Genomic DNA, 18,118 nt, shown 5'->3' on the forward strand with positions numbered 1-18,118 from the left:
CATCACAGCCTCTGCCTCCATATAATTCTTTTTTGGTGTCACTGTCTCGAGTCTCCAAGGAAGAAAGCCATTGCCTTGGGTGGTGGGGGATAAGGTGGGGACACACACAGACCATTCATCATTCCCAGAAAAAGAGAAGGGTGGGAAAAATGTCAGTGGGGCTCTTTCAGTCTCGGTCTTTTGGAGCTCCTGGCTCCTCCACAGACAGTGGGGATCAGGCCCTGTATTCCAGCATCTCTGCTCAGATACAGCCTCTTGGCCTCAGAGCACATCCTGCAGATGGGAAGCCCAACCATTGGGAGCCCAGTGCTGCTGGAAGGTCAGCTCAAAAGCCTGTGAAGAAGAGAATTCCTCAAGGTTTGGATAGCCCTGTGCTGGGAAAAGTAGTTCAGTCAGAAGGTGGCCTGGAAGGATGCAAGAGTGGGGATAGAGTGAGAAAAAGCATTTACCACAGCCCAAGACCTTCTACTCCTCATGTTTCCACCTGTCCCTAAAATGATGGGACATGGCCTGTATACAAGAGCAAGGACAGCAATGGCAGGTCACCTACACACCCTCTACCCAGCGAACAGTTCCCCGCACAGCCCAGCAGTTACACAGATGTGCAGAGCTAAGGAACTTACAGCTTGATGTTGAAATCAGGCTGGCCAGGCCACACATGAGGGCATCCAGTGCCCAAGGCTCCATGTCTGCTCTGTGGTGCCTGGCCTTCCATCAGGCATGACATAGCTTTCCCCAAGGCCAGTTCTTCTGTAGGGCTGTCGTGGTTTAACCCTGGCTGGTAACCTAGCACCATGCAGCTACTCCCTCACCCGCCCCCCCAGCGAGATGAGGGAGAAAATCAGAAGAGTGAAAGTGAGAAAACTCATGGGTTGAGATAAAGACAATTTAATAAGTAAAGCAAAAATCACACGTGCAAGCAAAGCAAAACAAGGAATTAATTCACCACTTCCCATCAGCAGGTAAGTGTTCAGCCATCTCCAGGAAAGCAAGGCTCCATCATGCATAACTGTTACTTGGAAAGACAAATGCCATCACTCCAAATGTCCCTCCCTTCCTTCCTCTTCCCCCAACACCCTATATGTTGAGTATGATGTCATATGGTATGGAATATCCCTTTGGTCAGTTGGGGTCAGCTGTCCCGGCTGTGTCCCCTCCTAACTTCTTGTATGTCCCCAGCCTACTCACTGGTGGGACAGTCTGAGAACCGGAAAAGGCCTTGACTCTGTGTAAACACTGCACAGCAATAACGAAAACATCACTGTATTATTAACACCGTTTTCAGCACAAATCCGAAATGTAGCTACTATGAAGAAAATTAACTCTATCCCAGCCAAAACCAGCACAAGGGCATGTTTCCCACCTCTGCCTGGTGATCTGTTCCCCCATGGAGATCTTGGATAGAGTTGTACAGCCTGATCCCACTGCACAAGGAATGAGTCAGGGCTGGGGGAAGTCCATGAAGTATGGCATGAGGTGGGCTCCAAGGACCAGCAGACTGCACTGGAGGACAGTAGGCCCTCCAGATCCCAGCACATGGCCATGTAGCAACTAGAAAGTCCACAAGGGGGTTCTGAGTATTATCCAAAATCATTTCAATCATGTAATTCCAGGAAGGACATTGTCAGATGACATCATTTATGTTTTTCATCTTACTTTGAACTCTGACCTCTGAGGGACACATCTCAGAGCAGGCACTCTAAGAGGCAGACCCGCAGGAAACCTTGAAGAAGCAATATGCAGCAGGGACAAACCAGAAAGCAAAGAGCATCAGCAAGGAACCATTGCACAAATAGCCCCAGTCTCCTGCATTGCCTGCCCACTCACTGGAGCCATTGGGCAGAATAACCACGTAACCCACAGTGAAAACAAGGGAACCTGAGACTCTGTCACCACCTTCTCTTTCCCATCAGGGCACTGACACTGGCCCATCCTGGAAGAGGATCTTGGCCTGCAGAGCTCTGGGTGTACAGGGGAAGCAGAACTGCCAGGGGAGAACAGAGCTCCCCTTCCCCCAAGCTCAGCCTTGCACAGACACATCCCCTCCCTCCTCTGGGTTGTTGCACAGCCAAGGAAGCTCCCTGCACCAGGGTGTCTTGCACAGCACAGAGGTACAAGGCACTGTCAGAGACTTTGACTTCCTCCAACCGCAGGAGGCCGCATTTCCCCATGGTGTTCAGCAACGTGGTGAGATGGCTGCTCCACGCGGGCCTGGCTGCTCCCTGACAGGAGATACACTGTGGAACTTGGCCTTTCTTCTGCTGGTACCAGAACAAGCTGTAAAAGTTTTATGGTCTGGTAGATGCAGGTGGTCTGGAAGGTGTTTCTCTCCTCTGCTGTGACTTGTCCTTCCTGCTGGGTGATAGTGGTCTGCCCCATGGTGCCTGGAAGCAAGCAAGGGTCAGCGACTGTTCAAGGAAGGCTCCGAGATGCAAAACAAGAGGGGATGTGAAGTGTCGGAGGAGAAGGCTCCCTATGCCTTATGCTGCAGCAAGAGTCCCATGGATGGGAACGGCAAGGTGGTGAGTGCCTTTGGGCAGCAGGTCTGAGACCTCGGCTCAGCATGGATCCCACATCACAGGAATGCCAATTCCCTTCCACAGGGACACCCCCAGAGGAGAGCTGTGCTTTCACCCAGGTCTTTGGTTCCCCACTCTCCTGCCACCTGGCATCTCCAGGGAACAGCCTGTAGTGCCTGATCCTCCTGTGACGGATCCAGGACACCTCCAGTAGGGTGAGGAACATGGAACTCCTGGAAGACGTTTCACCATGCTCCCCATTTTCTGTCCTCTAGGATGACTCCACAGTCATGAAAGAGCGGGAAAAGGAAGCCCTGGCATTGCGGACATGCAGGAGGAATGGCTAGCCAGGGCATGCTGCATGGCATGTGCCACGCAGGAGAGAGCCTGGGGCACCCTAGGAATGTGAGAACGTGGGATGAAAGAGCTTTCACATGCCTCAATCAGCTTTCAAAAGTCCTGTGCACTTGGGTTGCAAAGTCAGAAAATGCATGCTGCCGAGATAGAAAAGAGCTTCTGCAATGACATGTCTGTGAGACACTGGGCCCAGACAGATCAGCAGAGAGAAGCAGAGAGAGGTGGGTGGTTGGCAACAGAAAAGGAAGGCAAGGAGTCTAAGCTGATCAGGAGAGGAGATGTTTCTTTTTGGTCTCATCTTTTCTTTTCCATCAGTTATCACATCTTGAGAAAATAGGTGCAAAACCACCCATTTGATCTGATGTTTCCCAATGTTTGCCCATAATTCAAGAGCAGCTCTCTGCAGAGAACTCTCGAGGGGATGATGGTCTCCTGGGAGGAAGAAGAATCATGCCTCCAGTCAAAGCCAATGCTTACCTGCTTGTTGCCTCACGAAGGCAGTGAGAATGAGATACCCAAGGTGCATGCTGAGACCGATCCTCCTGCATGTGTGAGAGAAACTCAGAAAAACCACATGTGCCCACCAAGAGCCTCAAGAGAGCAGAACTGTCAGAAATGACTCTGCAAAGGGAACAAAGAATCAAATGGGGAGGAGAAAATGCTTGTTCTTACCACTCCTGAAATGCCTCTGCTGTGGTCCTCCCTCCTCAAGCAGTGACACATGTTGCTCCTGCAGACAACACCTCCTGCCTTTCCAGGGTAGAAGGTAAAAGGAGGATAGGCCTGCAACTGGTTATCAACCTCTCTGACACATTGTCCTGGTTTCAGCAAGGATACAGTTAATTTTCTTCCTAGTTGCTGTATTTTGGATTTAGGATGAGAATATTGTTGATAACTCATCTATGATTTTAGTTGTTGCCAAGCACTCAAGGACTTCTCAGCTTCTCATATTGACCTGCCAACGAGAAGGCAGGGGGTACACAAGAAGCTGGGAGGGAACACAGTCAGTAGAGCTGACCCAAACTGATCAAAGGGATATTCCATACCATATGACGTCATGCTCCATATATAACTGGGGGGTTTGCCTGGAGGCAGAGTAGCTGGGCATTGTCCTTGGGTGGTGATAAATTGTGCTGCTGTTCACTTGGTTTGCATATTCTTTTATTATTATTATTGTTATTATTATTGTTGTTGTTATTGTTTTTATTGTTGTTGTTATTGTTGTGATTCTTACTCTTACTCATACTCTTACTCTTACTCTTATTCTTATTCTTAATATTATTATCTTCCTTTTCTGTCCTGTTGAACTGTCTTTATCTCAACCCATGAGTTTTACTTTTTTTTTTTTTTCCTTTCTGATTGTCTTCCCCATCTCACTGGGGTGCGGGGGAGTGAGCGAATGACTGTGTGGTTGTTTTACCTGCCAGCTGGGTTAAACCACAACACATATCCTCCAGTGCAACATCTTGGCAGTCTCTCCTTCCTTGGTACCTGTGCCTCCTCTCTCACCAACATCTAGCCCTTGGTGGGGTGGCCTGTCCTGGCTCCTGGACAATGTCTAGCCCCAAGCTCCTGTCAGCACGCCCACAAACCCTGCAGACGCCAACTGTCCTGTTCAGCCCCTTCAGGCACTGTGGACTTTCTCCCTCTAACCAAAAGAATGTATCTCAGGAACCAATAAATGAAGCCCCACTGCCCATCCAATCTCATAAATCAACTTCTGAAATGCTCATTGGGGGGAAAAAAACCCCCAAAAACACCCAACAAAAACCAACAGCCTTTCCACTTGACCATTACCCTTCCATTTTCAGTTTCCTCAAAAACAGTAGGATCTGAATTAGTCCTCTCCTTACTTCTAGCCTTTAATAAACAAATGTGCAAAACTATTTTTACTCTTTCCATAGCATAATTTAGGTTGGACAAGGCTGGTCAGGGCTGTGAACAGTCAAGTCTTGAAAATTTCCAAGGCCAGAGCCTGCACATCATCTGTTGACAGTGCATTCTAGTACTTGAGAATTTTGAGGGTCAAAAAAAAAAGTTTAAAATAAAGAGTTTCTTATATCTAAATAGAATTTCCCAGGTTCCAAATTATGTCTGTTGCCTCTTGTCCTATCACTGTGCACCTTGAGAAGAGCCTCGCACCACCTTTTCCACATCCTTGGAGCACGTAGTTGTAGACACTCATAAGGTCTCCCTTGAGCCTTCTTTTCCTAAGGTCCCTAAGGCTCTCAGTGCATCATGTCCTCAAGCCCCCTGAGTGCCTTGGAGGCTTCCACTGGACTCACTCCCACATGTCAATACCTTTCCTACATACCAAGGAGCCCCAGAATGATTCCCAGCATGGTCTCATGAGTGACAAATAGAGGAGGAGGATCACTTTCCTGGGCTTGCTGGCTACACTTTTGCTAAGACATCGCAGAGGTCATCTTTGCTACAAGAACACACAACTGACTCACCTTCAGTCATTGGCCACCAGGCATCCCCTGCCTTCCCAGGTGTCTGACCTGTAACCTCTGCCTCCAACATGGTCCAAGCTACATCAAGAAGCTGAAAGGTGCCTCTCCCCAAAGGAATTGGTTGCTCTTGACTCAGGTCTTTGGAGAAAAACTCTGGGGTTTTGTGTCCTACCCAGATGGTCACTTCTGATGGGAATTGCAGCACAAATTTCTTCTGCATGTGATCTGTAAAGCCAGAAAGGTATTTCAACTTTGCCTGGGTCCATATCCATCTACCTAACTATCACTTCATCAGCTTTCTCGTTGGGCTCAATCTCCATCTCACTTTCTATAAGCTACCAAAGGCTGATCCATGTATCTGAACTGTCTGATATTGCAAGCTCAAGGTTCAGGCAATTTCTAGATGCAAGGCAAGAAAGGGATTTTCCCTCCTTGGCCTTATTTGGCCAGGGAATAAATCACAGGAGCAATCATGTCTCCTGCCAAAAGCCATTATCTCCAACAGCCATTGGTGGATGCTGAGGGAAGCATAGGAGCAAGACAAGCTGGTAGGGTACTTCTACTGAGTATCCACTCCTGTGTCCCAAGTCCCTGGGCCTGGACTTTGCTGAAAAAAGCACACCCTTACCTAGCTCAACAGCTTTCCTCACTGATGCACAGGCTAGGGAGCCACAGAAGGTAGCACACGTGCTTTACAGACAGGCTCTATCTGTTCCCTCAGACACCCACATGGAGAACCCCTGGCTGCTTATGCTGCCCTGGTCTCCAGGACACCACCACTGAGGCAAGTGTGCTGTCTGTTTGAAGCCCATCCAAAGAATGCCTGGAGAAGGGATCCGTTGCCATTTCAAAGAGAGGGGCCTCGGCGGTTGCAGAAACCAGGTTTCCCTCTCTGCTTCTGAAGCCCAAGAACATGGGCTTTGAACAGTTGAGTAAGCTGTTACAGCCATACAGGCTTCCCTGGGGACCAGATGGACAGAGGACTTTCCTTTCAGGGCCTGAAGTGTATCTTTAGAAAGGGGGACCAAGCTTTCATCCTCTCTCCCAGACTTCACTTGCACACCAAAAGGGTCTACATTTGGTGTGGAGGGAAATCCGCTACAATAGCCTCATGTTCTGGAACATATGGAGAAAGCCTGAAGATTTCAGTCACCTCTACATCATTTTCTCATGTCTTTGTTGAGCTCGAACTCATGACAATGTGGGATGGGCTCCGAGCACTGGAAGAGACCACCTGGGGGGAAATGGTGGACGAGCTTGGGAGAAGTCTGATGCTGATTCCAATGCCAATGCTGGTGCCTAACTGTTGCCAATGTTGGTGCTGATGCTAGTGACAGGCAGTGGGGAAGAGCCCTGGGGTACTTGGTCAGATGGGGCTGGGCAGGATGATGTGGCTCCAGAAGGCAGAGTGGCAGCACCAGCGGGCCTGGCTAGGGCAGTCATAGAATCATGGTATTGCAGAATCATAGATTCGTTTGGTTTGAAAGGGACCTTGAAAGGTCATCTAGTCAAACTCCCCTGCCATGGGCAGGGACATCTGTCACTTGATCAGGTTTCTCAAAGCTCCATCCAGCCTTTCCTTGAACACTTCTAATGATGAGGCATCCACAACTTCTCTGGGCAAACTATTCCAGTGTCTCACCACCCTCATCCTAAAAAATGTCTTGCTTATATCTAATCTAAATCTACCCTCCTTTAGTTTAAAACCATTGCCCCTTGTCCTATCACGACAGGCCTGGTAAAAAGTCTTTCTCTGTCTTTCTTGTAAGACCCCTTTAAATATTGAAAGGCTGCAAGAATGTCTCCCTGGAGTCTTCTCCTCTCCAGACTGAACAACCCCAACTCTCTCAGCCTTTCTTCATAGGATAGGGGTTCAACCCTCTGATCATTCCATGGATCTCTGAATCTGCTTTAACAGACTCTGCAGATGCTTCCCACAGTCAGTGAGGAGACATCAGCTCACACACAGGACTTATCCCATCCCAAAGCAGACTTGCATGGTAAATGGGACAAAACATCTTTCTGGAGACACTGATCCTGCATTTGATCATTTGTGGCCTCTGAACTCCCCAGCTAGCATAAGATCACAGCAAGACCTGCATACCTGGTCACCTGTGCATGGCTTGCTTCATCATGTGATCAGAAGTGAAACCACAAGCTGTCCTACCAGAGCCTACAAGCACTTCCATGCCATAGCTAAAGCCCATATCCATGTCCAGGGTACTCTAGGACAGAGAGATAGCAGGGAGAGGACTTCCGTATCAGCGAATGGGCTCAAGCTGGGCATGTTACTCTCATCAGCTGTGTCTCCCCCTGCATTGGGTTTGTGTGGCAAGGTTTTGTTAGCGGGGGGTGCTACAGGGGTGGCTTCTGTGAGAAGCTGCTAGAAGCTTCCCCTGTGTCTGACAGAGCCAATGCCAGCCGGCTCCAAGATGGACCCGCCCCTGGCCAAGGCCAAGCCAATCAGTGCCTCTGTGATAACATATTTAAGAAGGAAAACAAAACAGTTGGAGGAGCTTTTGCAGCCGGAGAGAGGAGTGAGAAGGTGTAAGAAACTCTGCAGACACCAAGGTCAGTGAAGAAGGAGGGGGAGGAGGTGCTCTAGACACCGGAGCAGAGATCCCCCTGCAGCCTGTGGAGAAAGGATGAGGGGGTGTAGAGATTCCACCTGCAGCCCGTGGAGGACCCCACACTGGAGCAGGTGGAGGCACCTGAAGGAGGCTGTCGCCCATGGGAAGCCCACGCTGGAGCAAGTTCCTGGCAGGACCTGTGGACCCGTGAAGAGGGGAGCCCACGCCAGGGCAGATTTGCTGGCAGGACTTGTGACCCTGTGGGGGACCCCACACTGGAGCAGTCTGCTCCTGAAGGTCTGCACCCCGTGGGAGAGACCACGCTGGAGCAGTTCATGAAGGACTGTAGCCCGTGGGAGAGACTCCATGTTGGAGCAGGGGAATGTTGAGAGGAGTCCTCCCCCTGAGGACAAAGAAGCGGCAAAGACAATGTGTGCTGAACTGACCGCAACCCCCATTCTCCGTCCCCCTGTGCCACTGAGGGGGGAGGAGGTGGAAGCCGGGAGTGAAGTTGAGCCCGGGAAGATGGGAGGGGTGGGGGGAGGTGTTTTAAGACTTGATTTTATTTCTCATTCCTCTACTCTGTTTTGCTTAGTAACAAATGAGGTGACTTTCCTCTCTACGTTCAGTCTGTTTTGCTCGTGATGATAATTAGTGAGTGATCTCTCCCTGTCCTTGTCTCCACCCAAGCCTTTTGTTATACTTCTCCTCCCCATCCCGCTGGGGGAGGGGTGAGTGAGTGGCTGCGTGGTGCTCAGCTGCCAGCTGGGCCTAAACCACGACACCCCCTCACATCAAGTGCAGATCAATTTTCTCTTAACCACACTGAACCCTTGGACACAGGACTTGCAGAAAATGTCTCTGTCAATTCCAAAACCTGTGCAGTAGCCCTGGACAGTGTAGATAGTCTCTTTGGGTATTAGTCTTCTCAACTAACTCTAGATGCCTAGAGATCTAGATTTGTGTGTCTGTGTGTGTGTTAAGGCAGCTGTCTAGTTTATCTTCAGTGACAGTAGAAGAAAAATAGGTGCTTCTAAGGCATGGATTGCTTGATTTGTGTGAGACAGCATCTTTTGAATGGGCTGAACTGAGGGCTGACAACACCTATTTCTCTCCACTGATGATCAAAGGAGTAAAGATGAGTAGCTTGCATGGAGACACCTGCACTGGACACAGAGGAGATCAATTTTCCCCTGCTCATGTCTTGTCTGACCGCATTTAGGTCTTTACTTACATCTTCACTTCAAGGAAGACTGAAGACTTAGGCCTTAACTGCAGTTAGAGGCTCAGAGATGTGGTAGGGGAATCCCTTACCTTGCTCACTCTGTATTCAAATGTCCATAGTTGCCTTATCTCCCACCCTGAAGGTTTCAAAACCATGCTAGTATCCAGCTCCAAATACTTGACAATTCCAGTCTCTTGGGACTTGGCTATTTCAGACGTCTCCTGTGTGTCAGAAAATGGCTACACAAGACAGCACTGAGCTCCTGACAATGTTCACATACTGCAGCTGCAGGCAGGAGGCAAACACCCCGCCTGACAGCCACTTTAGAGAATTGCGTTGTTGTTATTTAATTGGCCTGTGTGAAGAGAGAGCATTATCCATCTGCAACAATTCCATAACATCCCACAGAGATCAAACTCCCTGTGGCACACGGAGGGAAAACAAAAAACTGTCTCCTTGGTGTGGCCAGTTTAAGCTTCAGTGTGTTAATGAGGTGGGTGTGGGGATGTACTTATGCTAACAATGCTGGTGACTCTCTGATGTATGCTCTTACTATATGGAGCTAAACTGCAGAGAGTTTACACTGTGAGTGTGCACACAAAGCCCTCCTTTGTGGAAGTACAGTGGTAGCTCTGAAAGGGAAAGAAAATCGGGAGTGCAAGCTGTCAATAGTTACTAGGTGGATGGAGAGAAAACAGTGTCGTGCAATTGTGTACAGCTTGATGTGAGTGAGCAAGGTGAGAGCTGTTCATTCACATTTCTGCTGACATCACTGCATGCAGAGCTCCTCCAGTAAATCAAACTCTTCTCAATGTTCTCCCTCAGCCAAGGGGACCATGGCTTCATCTGGAAGATGGTGCATGAAGAGATGTCGTTTGGATCATTTCCATTCTTCGAGCTGGTGAGTGAAGCCCGCCCAAGACCTCTAGCATAGACTTCCAATGACTTGCATGTTTAAGGAGAGTCAGATTAAGGGGGATTTCTCTGCTCTTTAGCCACATGAGATTTCTGGTATGCAAATTCCTAAGGATGAAGAAAGGAGAGAAAGGGATCCTTCAGATGGTGGTTCAGCTCCATTTGTCTTAGACAGCCACCTGAGGATGAGATTGGTTCTCCCCTAAAGAACTGATGAAGGATCCTCCCTTGTCTGCAGGGAGGGCATAGATTATACCCTGCATTTCGGTTAACTTCTCAGCAGACCTACCTTGTATGGGATTCAACTCAGAGGATTTTGCCTTCAACCACTGAGGCATGGATATCTCTGTCCAAGTTGAGATGTCCGACATCCATCTGAGCTGCTCACTAGGCTCCTGCCTTAGTCCTCAGAGACAACCTGGCACTTCAAAAGGGCTTTTAGATATATATATAAGGAAAATGAGCCATGACTCCCTAGTGCCTGTCCATGGAGAAGGAAGAAGGGTAAGCTGAGAAGCTGCAATAGGAGTATTTCATTGCAGATCTTTCAACTTGGTCAGCAGAAATCCTTCCCCTAACTCTGAGATGGCAAAATTACACAGAGGTGTATCCTACCCCTAGTAGCTATGCTGAGAAGCAGAAGACAGTGGGGGTAACAGAGGTATTTGCAAAAGCTTCCTGTGCTGAGACTTGGAATAAAGTAAATATGCAAGACCATGAGTCCTTGCGTAATGACTGTCATATCAGCCTGCTGCCCTGTGCTGCTGCAATTTCAGGCAGAAGCCATTGTGATAAACTGACCTAGAAGATGTGAGAAAATCTCTTCCAATGCCACATGATCATAACAGTGTTTTGATCCCTCAATCTCATTTGCTGAAATCACAACTCAGTATTACCTGCCCTGAAGAGTGCAGGTATGTTATTCCCTTCCTCACTGCAACAGCCTTTCACATAGCTCGAGACCCTCAGCCTGCTGTCCATAGTTTCCTAAATGCGATTTCCGTGTCACAGAAGTGATTGCAGTCACCATGTTCTAAAGGAGATACCTGCGCTTGATCAAATATATAATTCTCCAGGTTCACTTGATCGTGTATGCCTGACCTTCAGGGTCAGATCTAGTTGTCCAAATGTGTTTCTGCAGGAAAGGATTTCCCTGACACTTTTAACTTAGGGCAGATGCTGTTTTCCTGTGCTCTGCACCAACTACTTTTTCAGGGTTGATGGCTTTGTTTCATTACTAGGAGTGTCTGAAGGACCAGCACAGGCATGCAAACTCTCACCAAAACTTTCCTGTCTTTGCAGATGGACCTCAACACTTGGGAGAACATGGCAAATGGGACAAATGTGGAAGAATTCATCCTTCTTGGCTTCCCAGGCATGTGGCATTTCCGAGTCTCCCTTGTGGTGGTATTTGCACTGACTTACTCCCTGTCAGTAAGCGGCAATGCATCCATCATAGCCCTTGTGTGGATGAACAGCAACCTCCATACCCCAATGTACTTCTTCCTCTGTAATCTCTCCTTTCTGGAGATCTGGTACACTACAGGTGTTGTTCCCAAAGCCATAGGAGTCATGCTGGGGACTAGCCAGACCATTTCCTTCAGTGTCTGCATCCTCCAGTTGTTCTTTCTTCTGTCCCTAGGCTCCACTGAGTGTTTTCTCCTGTCTGTCATGGCCTATGACCGCTACTTAGCCATATGCTACCCCTTGAGATACAAATCCCTCATGAACAGTGTCCTCTCTGCTCGGCTGGCACTCAGTTCCTGGCTGGGAGGCTTTCTGGCCGTCTCCCTGCTGGCCTTTCTGACATCCAGGCTGACATTCTGTGGGCCACATGTCATCAATCATTTCCTCTGCGATATAGATTCCTGCCTTGCCCTCTCCTGCAGTGACACATGGTCTGTGGAGCTGGCAACCTTTCTTGTCTCCATAATTGTTGTGGTGGCCTCCTGTGTGCTCACCCTGGTCTCCTACATATACATCATCTCTTCCATCTTGAGAATCCAGACAGCCCATGGCCGGAAAAAGGCCTTTTCCACTTGCTCTGCCCATCTCAGCGTTGTCACAATCTGGTATGGCTCCACCATGTTCCTGTATGTCAAGCCATCGGCCCAGAACTCCCTGGATCTGAACAAACTTGTGAATACCTTTAACACAGTTGTAACTCCTTTGTTGAACCCCTTCATTTACACACTCAGGAACAAAGAAGTGAAGCAAGCCCTGAGGCGAGCTTTCCAGAAAAAGTGAAGTGGCTTTTCAAAAGGCTTCAGTAAGAGCAAAGAGATTCATCCCCTCCCGCCTACGACTTCTGCCCTGCAAAAGTTCCTTACCAAAGTGTAAGTACACCTGGGCATCACACTTAGTGAGAAACCACCAGTTCCCCAGTGAGCTTATCTCATTCACCTTATGGAAATCTTAGGCTGGGCTGAGACTTGATTCTAAAGCTCCCATCTCCCTCTGTTCACTCCTGGGTAAACTCAGAATGTCTCACAGGCCTCTAAAGACTGACTCTTGGATTGGGTCACAAACCCCATCCAGAAATGGTTCTCTGCCAGAACACTGGAGGAGAAGTCCTCCCACAGGTTTGTATTCCAGTTTGCTGAGTGCTGCATTTTGTCAGGCGTTCATCTGAATCTCCTAAAGAAATCCCAGCAGCTGGCTCATTGCCTTAGGAAATGGGCGTGTATTTCTCCATTTAGTCTGACATTTTCTGGATGTATCTATGGCCCATTCTTGTGGCTGTTTCATCAAGTCATGCTCCGGTTCAAGACAAAATTTGGCAATGTCTGGTATCTCTACCTATAGCCATTATTCCTAGCATAAGACAGGCAACAAAATTTATGTTCCTCTTCCTTCCCTCTATCCAGTACCTGAACGCACTTTTTAATTTTCAATTAAACCTATGCAAATTGCTATGCTTCAGGCTAGATATGTCAGGGCGTTTCCACATCTAAAGCCCCACATCAGTTTTTAACAGTCCATTGTTCCACCCATTTTGGGCTTTGTTGTGGAAAGACTTTAACGTGATTGGCAAAGTCCCCACACTGCAGAGCTGTGAAATGCTGGCCCAGTAACAAGTTTCTCTTTACATTTATTGGGAGGACGTTAGCACTTCCAAAGGGCATTTGCTTCTCTCCTTTGATTTTCATTTCAGAACAGATGAATCACGTTCTCAAAGCTCTTCTTTCTGCACACTGACAGTGAAGGGAGTCGATGTGACCACCTCATAAGGCGGAGGCATCAACAGGACAGATACACAGGGATTGATTTCACCTGAGTGTAGGGCTATCCAAGTGAGATGATTGAGTTCAGACTGAACATTTACTCCTCCCTTCTGGAAGCAATGGTGCTTCTGGAGGTGACTCATCAACCTCCTGTGTCCACCCATCCTGGGCACTTGGCTCTTAGACCTGCAGCCAGGCCCAGGCACCAGTTCCCAAGGACAGGCTGATGCCTATCTTTGTCAGCTGTCCTCTCTTTCTCAGCGGCATTTGGGAAAATCCCTGGGACAGCCCACTGAGGCTGGAGAAAGTGCCTGAGCCTGGCTCTGTTCTCAGGCAGCCATCACTGCTTTTCAATCCTCCTTAGGGACGATGTTGGTTTTGGGGGAGAATCGTGTCTGTGGTGTGTTGAAGCCCTCTGCAGCCCTGGAGATCAACCACAAGCAGGACATGAAATGTCCAAAGGACCTGAGACACAGCAGAGTGCAGGATATTGAGGGCTGCTGCCCATACTCCATCAACACTGCCTAGAGCCCCCGTGAGATAAATAGGGGCATGCAAAGCCTCCACCAGGGCTGGCAGAGCAGACCCACATCACTTGGGAGAGGCAGGCCATCCTGGAACAGCAGTAGGACAACAACTAAGTACCCTGGGGCTTCTCAGGTGACCTGGATGATGCTTCAGGAGCAACAGATTCCAACTCAGAGGGTGAGATCAAGCTGGAAAGTCAGCACCCTCCAGATGAGCTTCCACATGCAGTGCTGGGGTGGGATTGCCTGGGAATACGTCCCCAGAGCCATTCCTGTTGCCTCTGGGAGGAAACAAGATCACAGAGATGTGGTTACCAGCTGTTGGACAGAGAAATTGGCATGGACTCAGGAACATAGGGGCTCCCTCCAGCACTGGTGATTCCCCTGAGAAGGAGAAGAGACATGAAAAAGAGCAGGACCCTTCTCCAGCAGTGGACGAGTGCAGGAAGGGCTTGAACAGAGAATCTTGTCCTGTCTTTGGCTGATGGGTCTTTTCACTTGCTGAGGGTTTAGCTGACATCCAGATGCTGGGCAAGGAAGAGCTCTTCCCTTCTTGGGCTACTATGGCCACGTGGCAAAACCATAAGAGCAGTTGTGCTTCCTAACACAAGCTTCCTTCTCCAGCTGTGGCCATCAGTGGAGGCACAGGGAAAGGGAACAAGAAGACAAGCTGATAGGTTGCTTGCCCTGAGTACTCGCTCCAGTGTACCAGCTATTTTAAGGAGAGGGCATTTACATGCCTGGTTTGGCTTGTGCGTGGTGTAACCTGCAATGGGTCTGCTCCAGGTCAGGTTTCTTGGATCCTTTCCATCATCAAAGACCCTGGATCTAGACACAGCTGTAAAAGTCACGCTGCCATGTGCTACACAGCAGCACAGGCTGAGGAGGCAGAGATCCAGCCTCACCACAGCCTCCAGGTGCCACTGCTGGGCAGGCTGAGCTCAGAGCTATATGCAAGCAGTGGCAGGGAGGGAAGCACCCCTCAGAGCATGCCCCACGTTTCTGTGCAGTGCTTCATACTGTGAGCACCGCTGTGGGCTCAGTGCACAGAAATAGGCAGTGCCGTCCTGGAGCTCGGCATCCCGCACATGCAGAAACACCTGTGAGGTCTCCACAGACAGTGTAGAGGAGAACCTCCCTGAATCCACTTGAGGTTTCCATTTGTCCACCCGCAGCAGCATCTGAGGGGACTGAGTCTGGCACTGCTGGTACCAAAACATGTATGGATTGGAATAGCTGGTGGAGAAATTGCAGTGCAGAGTCGCGTTGTGTCCCACCTGGATGGTCATTTCTGCTGGGAACTGGAGCACAGAGTCCTTTTGGGCATGACCTGTAAAGCCAGAAAGAGCTTTCAGCTTTGCTTGCCTGTGTCTGTGTCCATCTGTCACTTCATCAGCTTGCTAACTGTCCCCACTTCCCATCTCACTTTTCTCTGAAGCCTCTGAAATGCTGAGCTGTTTGTCCCTGCACACTTCTTTCTGCAGGTTCTTGTCACTTCTCACCCCCCCACCCCCATCTCCCTGCTTTTCATGCTGGTCTTTCAGTCCACTGATTCTCTCCATATCTGCCTCTGAGCTATGTTAACTGCTCGTCTCTCCTTCAGCAGTAGAAGACGTGAGCTGCTCCTCTCCCACCTCTGACCATATCTTCTTGCTAGAACAGTTCCTCCATATGGCACAGCACGTCCTCTGACCTTGCCCTGTCCTTGTATGGCATTTCAGCTCCTCTTGCACCGAGTTAGCCTTCACTGTTTGTCCCCCAAGGTTTACGACCACCCCTACAGAGACTGGTAGCATTGTCTGCAATACATCTAGGAGAGAAGCTCCTAGATGCCTCATTGCTCCGTTCCCTAGCAGCTTTCCTTCTTTCAGGCTGCCTATGTATTAGCGGCACATTCAGGAATGCTCAGTACCTGCCAATGTAAAGTGAGGTCATGTTCCTCCCCTTATGCCCATTCCTCCTGACATGTCCCAGATTATTTGCTGTACCCGTCTGCAGCCCCTGCTCTCCCTACAGAAACACTCCCAGTTTCCCTGGGGAGTCAGGACTCACGTCTCCCCGCTTCCACCACCAGCTGCACAAACCCTTGCCTCATTCTCCCCAGCCTGAAAGTCACATCTCACCAAAGTCTGCCAGTTCCACCAGGGCTGCCAGGAAAATGAGGACCATGTCACGCTCTCCCTTCGTGGGGTGCCCAAGGACCTGCCAGCACGAGGGTCCTGATGCTTGCAACTTCCCGTCTTCTGCTGCCTCTGCCAGATCAAAGAGGCCTCCAAACCACAGCCCAGAGGGTGGAGCAAAACTCTCTCCCTGCTGCTCCAGGCAGGCCTCTTTGGGTCTTTCCCCCAAACTCTACCATGGACCCGTCTTGGGAAAGCTGAATAAGGGAAACTAATTAGCGTAGAACAATTTTAAAACAGAATATATAGTTTGGCAACACTTGCGTCAGGCCCCACAAACTCAGGGTTCACCTGTCTCATGCTCCAGTATGAAAGAAAACAATTAGTAAAATAGTTGGAATGTAGAAACCAGATAAGAGAAGCCGTAAATTAGGGAACAGTCCTTGGGTACGAACTAGAAAAAAGACAAAAAGTTTGAGGCATCCTGATAAAGGGGGCCCGATATGCCAACAAGCCTGGGACCATCTGGGCAGGACGGATAACAAGGTTGCTGAGCTTGCAAAATGGAGATAATGAAGAAGAGGTCACCCAGCTGTGTACACTGAAGAAAAGGAAAAAGAAGAAGATTTGAGGAGGACGACCCCTGACGACCACCCGAGAAAGAAACTGCAGGCGTATCAGGACAGTAGCATATATTCATGAGTTCCCAGAATAATAATTAATATGTATTAAATTTATCAGAAACCTCATGAATATGTAACTGTTTTGTAATATAAATCATGTGCAATTTGTTTCTCGTTGAGATGCATTTTCATGGAAATATCCCGGTGCGACTCCCAGCACTGCAATAAAGGATACCTGCTTAATAATCACATTGGCTATCGAGTGAATTTTTTTTGATTCAAAGCCCTCCAGAGAGATTACAGACTCATGGTTTCAGTATGACGTGTCCATCAAAGGGACAGGCATCCCTCACAAACTTCTCCTGACATCAACCACCTAGCCAGCTGCACAGGCCTGCACCCAGCCCTGCAGGAGATGGAGAAGGCACCCCTGCACCCACCCATGTCCACCCTGTCCCTGGGAGTGTCCGGATGGAGAAAGGACCAGGCACACAAGGAAGTGCCTGGGCCCAGGTGTTGCACACTCTTTCCCTTCACCTCTGGCCATAGAGGAGGCACCTGAAGAGAAACACAACTGTAAAGAGCATCTGCTGCCGAAAACAGCTGCACAGGGACAGACACGCTCCCTCCCTCTGGCAGGAAGAAGACTCTGCAACACAGCTCTCTGTTGTACAGGCAGTCCCTCTGTGTCCCTTCGCCTACCCACATTACCCACAACCCCCAGCTGCTTGTCCCACCCTGGGCCCCAGAACCCCAATACTCAGGCAAGCAAAAGGGCCACTTGGTTTTAATGTCTGGAGCAGGGCTCCTCTGCCACTTCTCACCCAGGGACCTTTGCTCACACGCTTGGCAGGGACTGCAGGAAGCAGGTTATCAGCATAGCAGCCCTCATTCACAACCCTGCTCCCACAAGGCCTTCAGCATCCTGTTGTTTGTCGAGACCATGGCAGCAGGACAGTGGACTGCCCTCTGCTCTCCAGTGACTGCAAAGCTGCCAGGAGTTCCCTTGTAATACAGTGACAGCTGAGGCAGGGGACAGTGCTGAACTTTCCCTCTTCCAGGGTCAGGATTGGCAAGGAGGCCCTGGCAGGCAGAGCAGCAGCACCCCTGGGTGTGTTCAGCCAGGGCTGTCCCCTTGCCTCTATCACACACACCCAGCCCTACCTGTGGTAGTTTATGCTCCTCTCCAGGTGTATCCTGGGGCCTAGTAATACACCACCACTTCTCCATGTCAGTGCCAGGTGAGCCACAGGGCACTGGACCAGTGATCTGCCACCACTGACAGCTGCTCCAATGGGTCTAGTAGCACTTTGAAACCTTTTAGTCTACTCTCTGGAATGCCGGGGAGCCGACAGTACCAGTGGATGAACTCAGTTTACTGTATGTTGGAGTTTGAGCAGGTGATGTTGATGCTGGCGCCCTTAGTTTTCTCTGCCAATGGCTTCTGCTGCACCTGGACTCTGCCCATAGCCACTGCTGAGAAAGGAGAAGGAGACAAAAAAATCACAAAAGATCGCCCAGCTCTTTTCCCAGAGAAATGGTCAGAAAAAGTGACAGTGAGACAGAGCTGGACCGGAACAAA

At 49.4% G+C, this 18,118-nt stretch overlaps 1 protein-coding gene and 2 gene segments (V, D, J or C); 1 reads left to right on the plus strand and 2 right to left on the minus strand.

The window, feature by feature from the left end:
* Positions 1-392: 392 nt before the first annotated feature.
* Positions 393-3,402, minus strand: LOC129195249 (T cell receptor alpha variable 1-1-like). The segment is given in 3 exon segments: positions 393-404; positions 2,088-2,384; positions 3,354-3,402. Coding segments are annotated over 3 exon segments (358 nt in total).
* A 6,536-nt stretch (positions 3,403-9,938) lies between these two features.
* On the plus strand, positions 9,939-12,289 carry LOC129195374 (olfactory receptor 6F1-like). The gene is made up of 2 exons (XM_054801318.1): positions 9,939-10,028; positions 11,345-12,289. The coding sequence occupies exons 1-2, from the start codon at positions 9,939-9,941 to the stop codon at positions 12,287-12,289; spliced, it is 1,035 nt and encodes a 344-aa protein (XP_054657293.1).
* Positions 12,290-14,104: 1,815 nt separating this feature from the next.
* Positions 14,105-16,204, minus strand: LOC129195250 (T cell receptor alpha variable 10-like). The segment is given in 3 exon segments: positions 14,105-14,177; positions 14,814-15,123; positions 15,917-16,204. Coding segments are annotated over 3 exon segments (429 nt in total).
* Positions 16,205-18,118: the final 1,914 nt, after the last annotated feature.

This window comes from Grus americana, chromosome 22 (genome assembly GCF_028858705.1).
Source record: "Grus americana isolate bGruAme1 chromosome 22, bGruAme1.mat, whole genome shotgun sequence".
In the NCBI taxonomy this organism is placed as follows: Eukaryota; Metazoa; Chordata; class Aves; order Gruiformes; family Gruidae; genus Grus; species Grus americana.

What these genes read in the sequence shown, in the direction of transcription:
- LOC129195374 (XM_054801318.1), top strand. Translation starts at nt 9,939, where the DNA reads ATGTTCTCCCTCAGCCAAGGGGACCATGGCTTCATCTGGAAGATGGTG. An exon ending in CATTTCCATTCTTCGAGCTG is followed by an intron (nt 10,029 to 11,344) that starts GTGAGTGAAGCC and finishes CTGTCTTTGCAG; the next exon opens with ATGGACCTCAACACTTGGGA.